At 37.1% G+C, this 11,463-nt stretch overlaps 1 protein-coding gene across 1 annotated transcript; it reads right to left on the bottom strand.

Moving 5' to 3' along the window:
- Positions 1-6,363: 6,363 nt before the first annotated feature.
- On the bottom strand, positions 6,364-8,527 carry LOC106976380 (cytoskeleton-associated protein 2-like). The gene has a single exon (XM_053204403.1). It carries the CDS (start codon positions 8,464-8,466, stop codon positions 6,364-6,366), a length of 2,103 nt encoding a protein of 700 aa, XP_053060378.1. The 5' UTR covers positions 8,467-8,527.
- Positions 8,528-11,463: the final 2,936 nt, after the last annotated feature.

Below are 11,463 nucleotides of genomic sequence, written 5' to 3'. Positions count from 1 at the left end.
ATACTATGCAAGCCTCTAGGTAAGCAAAGAGTAAGGCACTTTCAACCATGAACTTATTGGAGGTGTATTTGAGACACTGAGAAGTAATAATTACAATGTCATCCTCAATAATAATATAAATGATATTTAACATATTATCAATCTTACAGCTAAGTGGGGAGGACAGAAATTAGAATATGATAAAGCAGAGCATAACAGACAACTTTTTTTTAATGTTTTATTTTGAGAGCGAGAGAGTGAGAGTGGGAGAGGCGGAGAGAGAAAGAATCCCAGGTAGGCTTCATGCTGGAAGAGCAGCGCCTGATGTTGGGGCTGGATCTCACCTCCGTGAGGTCATGACCTGAGTCAGACTCGAGAGTCAGAGGTTTAACTGACTGAGCCACCCAGGCGCCCCACAGACAACATTTATTGAGCATTTATTTGGGTGCCACTGCATGCATTCACAACCTGTTGAAGTACTACTATTTTTACCTCTGTTTTCCGGTGCATTTGTTAAACAATTTGCTACAAGTCCTCACAGTTGTTAACTAGAAGACTGGGTATGAACCTAGTGATCTGATGTAAACACCCTTGTCTACTAACCCTAACAATTTGTGTCTACTACTTTTGTGACAGAGACATTGTGGGGACACATATTCCATGTATTTAACCTAATCTGGGACATTGCAATATGAGGGACTTGCCACAAAATATTAATCAGGGAAGTACTAATACCTGCATTTTAGATTGTTGGCTTTGGCAATATATGGAGGGTAAAATAGGGCTAAGAACCTGACGAGAAAAATGACAAGGGTGTAATAATCTAGGCAAGAGATAATAAGAATTTGAAGGAAGGCAGTAGCAGTGGGAATGGGATAGAAAAGCTCTACTCCTATTTGACATCTTAGATCCTATTGCAGAAGCTTAACCTTCTCAGAATCCTTGGCCTTCTTTCTTCATTTCTAACTTTGCTATGAAATCCTAACTGTGATCCATTTCTCTCATTCCAGCTACTTCCAGTGGTAGGAGGAAGTAAACAAGATGGTAAAACTAGCCAGGCAAGAGTAAATAATAATAAGCATTTAGGTAATGCTTTCATATACATTTTCTGTGTTCATGTTCACCACAATTAGAAATTGAGACTTAGGGAATCAAAGTGACATGCCAAAGTGACAGACGTAACAAATAAGTGGTAGAGTTGGGTTAGATCCTGGGTATTTGCAATTATCTACGGAGAAAAGACATTTAAGCTGAAAACAAATTCCTCAACAGAACAATGGAAATAAAAAAGACAATGGATTGGGGTGCCTGGCTGGCTCAGTTGGGTAGAGCCTGTGACTCTTGATCTCAGGGTTGTGAATTTAAGCCTCATGTTGGGCATAGAGCTTACATAAAAATTAAAAAAATAATAAAAAAAAACCAGTCATACCTTCAGAATGCTGACAGAAAATAACCATCAACATAGAATTGAGTCCCCAGCAAAATTATTGTTCAGAAAGAAAAATTACCTCAAAGAGAAAGTCTGACATATAAGAAGGAAAGACAAACAAAAAAATTGTAAACATGTCAATTTTCTAAAAAAAAAACACATTACATGAAATAACACCAGACAGGGGTGCCTGGCTCAGTCAGTTAAGTGTTCAACTTCAGCTCAGGTCATGATCTCACAGTTTGTGGGTTCAAGCCTCACGTTGGGCTCTATACTGACCGCTCAGAGCCTGGAGCCTGCTTCGGATTCTGTGTCTCCCTCTCTCTGCTCCTCCCCTGCTCATGCTCTGACCCTCTGACTCTCTCTCTCTCTCTCTCTCTCTCTCTCTCTCTTTCACTATCACTCTCTCTCAAAAATAAATAAAACATTTAAAAAAATTTTTTTAAAAATCACACCAGACAACAAAAGGGTGTAAGTCAAGAGGTGGATGGAGGCACAGAATTCTAAGGTCTCCTTTGGGCATAGAGTTAAAACATAAATTGATTTAAGACTTCAAGATAAGTATGCAAGCTAAAATTTCAAGAGTAATCAATAAAGTAACATTGTGTATAACTTCTAAATCAGCTGAAAGGAAGAATGAACTAAGGAAAGATACACTTCAATTTTTAAAAAAGAAAAAAAAACGCTTAGATCAGCATAAAAAAGCAGGAAATAAAGAAAGCACTAAGGCAATAAAGTAGAAATTATTTCATATATACAATTAATAGAAGTGAAACTATAAAGTAATTTTCTGGTTGAAAGCCAGAGATTGTAATTTTAATAAAAAATATTCCCATTTACAAGAGATACACTTAAAATATTAAGGACCATTAAAAGTTGAAAATAAAAAAGATGGAAAAGATGCACCAGATAAATACCAACTAAAAGAGTGCTGATATAGCTATATTGATGATAAATTAGACTTTAAGCATTATCATTGACAAAAAAAAAAATCACTACAAAATAAAAGGTTGAATTCACTAGGAAAATATAAATATTCAAAACTTTGTGTGCCCTAGATCAAGCAGATGAAAATTTAGAAAAGATAAGGATGATTTGAACAAAACAACTAATAAGCTTGATTTAATGGCAGTTATGTATTATATACATATATATTTCAATATATATTCTTCAATCAATTATTATAGATTACATATTTTCTTACAGAACTCCTGAAACATAAAAAATGACTAAGTCGCAAAGCAAATCTAAACAATGTCCAAAGATTTTCTACCATACAGGTGACATTCCCAAACCAAAATGGAATTTCATTAGAAAGTCATTCCAAAGAAGACAAGCAAAACAAGCAAAAACACATGTTTACAAATTTACAAACACTTGTAATTAAATCATGGATAAAAGAAGAAATGTTAATAGAAAAATGTTAAAGTAGTTAAGAGTGACCCAAAATGAAAGATCTACATATTAAAATCTAAGGAATGCAATGAAACCAGTACTTCAAAAGAATTTTTTTCATTAAATATTACTATTAGAATACAAGAGAGGCTGAAAGTTGACTTAAGTCCGAAAAAAGAATTAGAAAGTAAGTCCAAAAACCCAATAACCCAGTTAAGAATGGGCAGAAGACATGAATAGACAGTTTTCCAAAGAAGACATCCAGGTATATGGCTAACAGATATATGAAGAGATGCTTAACATCCCTCATTATCAGGGAAATACAAATCAAAATGATGATGAGGTACCACCTCACACCTGTCAAAATGGCTACAGTTAACAACACATGAAACAACAGGTGTTGGCAAGGATGTGGAGAAAAGAGAACCCTCTTACACTGCTGGTAGGAATGCAAACTGGTGCAGCCACTTTGGAAAACAGTATGGAGTTTCCTCAAAAATTAAAAATAGAACTACCCTGGGGCGCCTGGGTGGCTCAGTTGGTTAAGCATCCAACTTCAGCTCAGGTCTTGATCTTGCGGTTTGTGAGTTCCAGCCCCGAGTCAGGCTTTGTGCTGACAGCTCAGAGCCTGGAGCCTGTTTTGGATTCTGTGTTTCCCTCTGTCTCTGCCCCTCCCACTCTGTCTCTGCCCCTCCCACTCTGTCTCTGCCCACTCGCACTCTGTGTCTCTCTCAAAAATAAATATTAAAAAAATTAAAAAAGAAAAAGAACTACCCTGCAGTCCAGTAATTGCACTAGTAGGTATTTACCCAAAGGATACCAAAATATAGATTCAAAGGGGTACATGCACCCCAATGTTTACAGCACCATTATAAACAATAGCCAAACTATGGAAAAAGCCCCAATGTTCATCAACTGATGAATGGATAAAGAAGATGTGGTATATATATATGTATATATGTATACAACAGGATATTACTCAACCATAAAAAAGAATGAAATCTTGCCATTTGCAACAACGTGGATGGAGCTAGAGTATATTATGCTAAGCAAAATAAGTCAGTCAGAGAAAGACACATACCATATGGTTTCCCTCATATGTGTAAATTTAAGAACCAAAACAGATGAACATATGGAAAGGGAGGAAAAAAGGAAAAAAGACTCTTAAAGATCGAGAACAAACTGAAGGTTGATGGAGGGACATTGTTGGGGGATTAAGGACGCTAGATGGGTGATTAAGGATGTCACTTGTTATAATGAGCACTGGGTGTTCTATGTAAGTGATGAATCACTGAATTCTACTCCTGAAACCAGTATTGCACTGTATGTTAACTAACTAGAATTTAAGTAAATATTTGAAAAGAAAAAAAATAAAAGAATAAAGAAAAAGAAAATAAGTACTAAGAAAGTAGAAAGGAGTTAATAAAGATAAAAGCACAAAGCAAAACATTACAAAATAAACGTCATTCTTTAAAAGAACTTAGGGGCGCCTGGGTGGCTCAGTCGGTTAAGCATCGATTTCAGCTCAGGTCATGATCTCACAGTTTGTGAGTTCAAGTCCCGTGTGGGGCTCTATGCAGACAGCTCAGAGCTTGGAGCCTGCTTCAGATTCTGAGTGTGTCTCTCTCTCTTCTCCTCCCTTGCTCATGCTCTGTCTCTCAAAAATAAATAAATGTTAAAAAATAGAATAAAATAAATAAAAGAACTGATAAAATTGACAAACTTCTAATAAGACTGCTCAAAAAAGAAAGTACAGGGGCGCCTGGGTGGCGCAGTCGGTTGAGCGTCCGACTTCAGCCAGGTCACGATCTCGCGGTCTGTGAGTTCGAGCCCCGCGTCAGGCTCTGGGCTGATGGCTCAGAGCCTGGAGCCTGTTTCCGATTCTGTGTCTCCCTCTCTCTCTGCCCCTCCCCGTTCATGCTCTGTCTCTCTCTGTCCCAAAAATAAATAAATAACGTTGAAAAAAAATTAAAAAAAAAGAAAGTACAAATACACAATATTTTAAAAGAAAAGGGGGCACCTGTGTGGTTCAGTTGGTAGAGCATCTGACTCTTGATCTCAGGGTTGTGAGTTCAAGCCCCACATTGGGTGTGGAGCTTACTCCAAAAACAAAACTAAACTAAACTAAACTAAAAAGAGAGCACCTAATTATAGATACAAGAGACCTTTTTTAAGAAAAAAAATTTTTAATGTTTATTTTTGAGAGACAGAGTGTGAGTGGGGGAGGGGCAGAGAGAGAGGGATACACAGAATCTGAAGCAGGTTCCAGGCTCTGAGCTGTCAGCACAGAGCCGGATGCAGGGCTCAAACTCATGAACCTTGAGATCATGACCCATGCTGAAGTTGGACGCTTAACCGACTGAGCCACCCAGGTGCCCCAACAGACCTTTTTTTAAAGCAGGAGAATACCCTGAACAACTTTTTGCCAATTAATTTGAAACTTAAATGATATAGACAAATTCTTTGAAAAATAGAACTTACTAAAACTGGCTCAAGAAATAAACCCATTTTCTTCAACAAGCAAATTGCGTGAAAAAATTTTTGATGGTAATATCTGGAACTTGATTCAAACAAACTGTAAAAAAAATAAAGAATTTATGATATAAATGAGACAATTGAGAATATGTATGATTTCTAAAAAGTAAAAACATTAGGCATCTTCCTTTTAAAATCAGTAACAAGATAAGAATGCCCACGATTATGGCTTCTTTTCAACAGATGGTGAAAGTCTGGCCAGATTCTACAAGGAAAAGATAAAAGACAGAAAATTGGACAGGCAAACACACCATCATTATTCATAGGTGCTATGACTACCTACATGGAAAACCTCAAAGAATCTTTAGATACAGTATTGAAAATACAGGGGGTTTTTTTAGTTTATTTATTTATTTATTTTGAGAGAGACAGAGACAATATGAGCAGGGGAAAAGCAGAGAAAGAGGGAGAGAGAGAGAATCCCAAGCAGGCTCCGAGCTGCCAGCACAGAGACAGACGTGGGGTTCGAACTGACAAAACTGTGAGATCATGACCTGAGCCACCCAGGCGCCCCGAAAATATAGTTTCAATGCAATTTCAACCAAATGCCCACAGTACTTTTTTAAGGAGATTGAATTGCAGATTCTCAAATTTATATGAAAGAACAAAAGGGCAAGAATAACTTTAAAAAGAATGAGGTTGAAGACACTTGTCCTCTCAAAATCCAGAATTCCTATAAAGTAATTAAGATAATGTGAGATTAGCGCAGTGATAGACAAATAGACTATCTGGCACTATTTAGTGCCCAGAACTAGATTTCTAAACAGATGAGATGGCAGATCTGTGGAAAAGGAGGAATTCTTCAGTTTATGGTGCTGGAACAATGGATTAACCATAAGGAAAAAATGAAATTGGATTTCTATCTCACACCATACACGAAAACTATTTCAAGATGGTTTAAAGACTATCTCACACCATATATGAAAATTAACTTAAAATGGATCAAAGGCTTAACTGTAAGAACTAAAAGTATAAAACTCTTTTTTTTTAAGTTTCATTTTTTCCCCCCATTTCTCATCATCACTTTATTTCTTTTCTGCTGTTCCAGGCTCTGAGAACATCGGGCATAGTGCTGAATTGGGACGGCATACGAAAGCATCAGTTTCACCTCCCAACTCTGTTAATTGTTCCAATAAAGACACATAAGGATAATGGTCTTTTAACATATCTGGCAATTTAGAAGTCTTCTCTTGAATACGTCGAGAACGTCTCACTGGTGTTAGAAACTTTAGCTCTTTAAATGTAGAATCTGTATTGTCAAACTGTATCTTTTTTTTTACACTTTGTAGGTATGGTGTAGTAGACACATTATATTTAATTAAGCAACTCCCCCTGGTTTCTGTACTGGGGGTTTTAACATCATTGGTTGAATCTTTTGTTTTGTCATCTTGCTTTTTTTCATCATCTTGAAATACCACATTTCTAGTTTTCTTTTCCATTTCTGGTTTTCCTGACTCTAGATTAACCCCGCTATCTTCAGTGCTGACTTCATGGATGTATTTCTCGGTTGCACAAGCCTCCTCAATATTTTCTCCGTATTTAACTTTTTCTTGACTCCTCATTGTCAGAATATCTGCAATGGTATGTCGCATCTCTTCAATAGGCTGAGCGCCTGCCAGAATATCTTTCTCATAGATTGTGATAATGTTTTCAATAGGACTTGTGAGTGGTTCAATATGTGCAAGGCATATCCAATATTTAACAAGCTTTTTGGCATCTGGAATATTTTTAATCAGGTCATTCAGTATGACCAATATTTCTTCTTTTGGGCATCCCTCACTAATCAGGTTTAGGCATTCAGAAAATGTCTTGTTCACTTTTTCGGTAAATAATCTTTGTTCATCTTCTTCTACCATGGTAGTCCAAAAGGACCCAACTGGGTTTTCATGTTGCCCTTCAGGTTCAGGCTGGGTAACTCCTGAGCTAGGAGGCCTTTTCAGGACTTTCCTTTTGCCAGCTTTCCACTTACTCAGACGAGCTTTTCTCTCTTCTGCTGTTTCTTTGGGCTGAGCTGCTCTAACAATAGTTGTTTTTGCTATTGTATGCCTGCGAGGGTCAACGTTTTTCGACTTTTCTATCAGTTTGGTGTTAGAAGACGAAACAGGCCTGGCTACGATTTCAGACTTCACACTTCTTGTGAGTGTCTTCTTTCTTTCTATATTCTGAGAACCGGTTTTGGCACTAGATGAAACTGTGTTTAATTGTACTAACTCTTTCTCGCGAGGCCCTTTCTGAGTCGTAACGTTGGCCAAGCTTCTACCGATGCCTGGTCTCACAGCGTCCTGAGCATTGTCACGGTGACTTCTGATAGGAGGTCGCAGAAGCTGTCTGTTCTGAATTGTAGTGCTCACAAGTTTAGTGGTAGTTGTCACTTTAGAGGCTCTATCGCTTTTCACTGTCACACTGCTGCTGTTTGTGCGCAGAGGCTCTGTAGCTTTAGGGACTGTAGTCGAAAGTTTCTTTATTGCTGCAGAACTCTCATCTCTGACTTGTAGAGGGTTTCTAAATGAATTAATCTTAGACTGAACAATTTGGCCACGGTAAGATCCAAGCACAAGCTTCTTGGACATGTTAGCATCTTGCTTTGGTTTTTCTGTCATTATTTGTTTCTTTTTATTGTTGTTTTTAAGATGAAACACTTGGCTTAATGTCATGTGTTGACCTGGAGGGTCATCTTTAATTGGTACCAACTGCCCAGTTTGATTATTATCCTCAGAATTAGGTGTATCAATTGCTATAGTTGAATTGGTTAGTTCATCAGAAGGCTTTAAAGGAATACAATTTTTTTCCATTGTTATATTATTTTTGTTCCCGGGAGGTCTACTGACCTTTTCTTTACCAGCCATTTTTGTTTTAAATTTCAGAACTTTTGTCTCTTCATGGACCTGGCCCTCAGAGGTCATCAGTTTCTGGTCTCCACTGGATATGTGATTTTCCTCCTTGTATGCAAAAAACGTTTTTCTTTTTAACATATGTTCCTTGAGTTTCTGTCTTCTTTGTTCTCTGAACTCGGGCTGGGCCCTCTGGCTCGGGGGCAGTTGTAGCTCCCAGGGCACTGCTGGGGTGCTCATGGCTGCTGTAGGCGGAGGACAAGTCTCATCCCTGACAATCCCACACTCAAGTTTCATTTTTATTTAAATAATCTCTACACCCAACATGGGGCTCAAACTCATCACCCCAAGATCAAAAGTCACATGCTCTTCTGACTGAGCCAATCAAGTGTCCCTAAAACTATAGAACTCTTAAAAGAAAACATAGATGTAAATCTTCATTGACTTTGGATTAGTTAAAGGTTTCCAAGATATGACACCAAAAATACCAACAGTTAAAGAAAAAAATAGATAAATTGGACTTCAATTTAATTAAAATTAAAAACTTTTGTGCTTCAAAGGATACCATCAAGAAAGTAAAAAGACAGAGGGGCGCCTGGGTGGCTCAGTCGGGTTAAGTGTCTGACTCCAGCTCAGGTCATGATTTCACAGATCGTGGGCTTCTCTCTCTGCCCCTTCTCCGCTCCCACTTTATATGTGTGTGTGTGTGTGTGTGTGTGTGTGTGTGTGTATGTGTCTCAAAAATAAACATTAAAAAAAAAGAAAGTGAAAAGACAAATTGCAGAATGGGAGAATATATTTATAAATCATATATCTGATAAAAGTCTAGTATCTAGAATTTATAAAGAACCCTTACAACTCAAAAATAAAAAGACAATCAATTTAAAATGGACAAAGAATTTGAATAGACATTCCTCCAAAGAAGATATACAAATGGCCAATAAGTGCATGAAAAGATGCTTAACATCATTTTTCATTGGGAAATGCAAATCAAAACCAAAATGAAGTATAAGTTCACACCCACTAGTATGGCTATAATAAAAAAGACCAATAATAATAAGTGTCGGTGAGGGCATGAAACCAGAACCTTCATACACTGCTAGTGGGTATATGAAATGGTGCAACCATTTTGGAAAACAGTCTGGCATTTCCTCATAAAGTTAAACATAGGGTTATCATGCTACCTAGCAATTCCACTCTTAGGTGGAATTTGAAATAAAATAAAATGATAAGTGAAAGAAAATGAAAACACGTCCACACAAAAACTTGTACAAGAAGAAAAAGAAATTTGTGCAAGAATGTTCATTATGATTATTATGAATAATAATGAATCTTAATGAATAATAGCTCTAAAATGGAAACAACCCAAATGTCTATCAACTGATGAGTGGATAAACAAAAATGTGTTATATCCATACAATGAAATGTCACTGAGCCATTAAAAGGAATAATAGATGAACCTTGAGAACTTTATGCTAAGTGAAAGAATCCAGTCACAAAATAATACATATTGTATGATTCCATTTATATGAAATGAAATGTCAGAATAGGCAAATTTATGGACCTGTTATTAGTTGTCAGGGGTTTAGAGGGGGTGGAGGGATGGGATTTCCAGAATGGAAAGATATTATTAATTCTTTTGGTGGTGGTGAAAATGTTCTGGAATTAGATACTGGTAATGGTTGCACAACTTTGTGAATATACTAAAAATCACTTAAAAGAGGTGAATTTCATGGTATGTGAATAACATTTCAATTTTAAAATTACAAAACAAAACAAAAGATTTAAATGTGAAGGAAATAGAGCAGACTACCTTAGGACGTTTGGATTGAGAAGTATTTCTCAAGACAGAAAAAGCACTAACCATACAGAAAAAGACTGATGCAATCAATGATGAAAAGGAAGAATTCCAGAGGTGCCTGGGTGACTCAGTTGGTTAAGTGTCCAACTCTTGGCTTTGGCTCTGGTCATGATTTCACATTTTGTGGGTTCGAGCCCCACATTTGTGTGACAGCACAGAGCCTGCTTGGGATTCTCTCTCTCTCTCTCTCTCTCTCTCCCCTCCCCACTCGTGTGTGTGTGCATGTGCCTGCCTGCGTGCACATTCTCTCTGTCTCTCAAAATAAATAAATAAACTTAAAAAAAAAAAGGGAAACACTCTGTACACCAAACACAGTTTCAAAAGAGCAAAGACAAGGAAGAAGGCACCAAAAACACATATAAATGAAAGATCATTACAATTTAAAATATATAAATAAATCCTACACAAATCAATAAGAAAAATATATGTACACAATAGTGAAAAAATAAGCTAAAAACATGAGCAGGCACTTCAAGGATGATTGATAAACATATGAAAATGTGTCCAACCTTATTAACAATTAGGGAACTTCAAACTAAGACCATGATACCTGTTTACAACTACTAAGTTGGGAAAAATATTGATTCTGTTTAAGTGTGACAATATCAAATCAGAAATTATGGGTATTCCCTTAAACAGCTACTGTGTATTTTGCACCATCATTTTGGAAAACAATATTTCATTATCTTGAGTAACTGTAATCAAAGATAAGTGTAATCAAAGTCTCCACAATTCTATTTTTTTATGTTTATTTTTTGAGAAAGAGAGAGAGAGAGAGAAGTGAGCGTGAGTGGGGGAGCGGCAGAGAGAGAGGGAGACACAGAATCTGAAGCAAGCTCTAGGCTCTGAGCTGTCAGCACAGAGCCCGATACAGGGCTCCAATCCACGAACTGTGAGATCATGATCTGAGCTGAAGTCAGATGATTAACCCACTGAGCCACCTGGGCGCCCCACACAATTCTACGTTCAAGTATATATCTTTGTCTTACTAATCAAAGTGTAGTTGGCTAACCAGTAGCAATTGTACCATCTAGAGCTTGCTAGAAATGCAGAATTTCAGGCCCCATCCAGATTTATTGAATTGGAATTTGCATTTTAACAAGATTCCCAGTTGATATGAATGTTAATTACAATCTGAGAAACACTGCCCTAAAAAAACTCTTGCACATGTCCAAGAGAAAAGAATTCACGTAGCAGCACTGGTGGTAATAGCAGTGGCAAAGAACTAGAAACAGCACAAATGTTCATCACATAAAGAATGGATAAATAAGTTGTGGTATGGTCATAAAAGCTGGTTGCAGAAGGATACAATTTGATATCATTTCTATAAGACTCAAGAATAGGCAGAGGTGAACAAGATATTGTTAGAGATCTGTATAAAACATATGGAAACAAAGGAATGCTGAACACACAATGCAGGATGATGTTTACCT

The sequence above is a fragment of the Acinonyx jubatus genome, chromosome C1 (assembly GCF_027475565.1).
Source record: "Acinonyx jubatus isolate Ajub_Pintada_27869175 chromosome C1, VMU_Ajub_asm_v1.0, whole genome shotgun sequence".
Taxonomy (NCBI): Eukaryota; Metazoa; Chordata; class Mammalia; order Carnivora; family Felidae; genus Acinonyx; species Acinonyx jubatus.
The sequence above is the reverse complement of the archived record's forward strand: the minus strand, read 5'-3'. Positions and strand labels throughout refer to the sequence as shown.

What these genes read in the sequence shown, in the direction of transcription:
- LOC106976380 (XM_053204403.1), bottom strand. Translation starts at nt 8,466, where the DNA reads ATGAAACTTGAGTGTGGGATTGTCAGGGATGAGACTTGTCCTCCGCCT.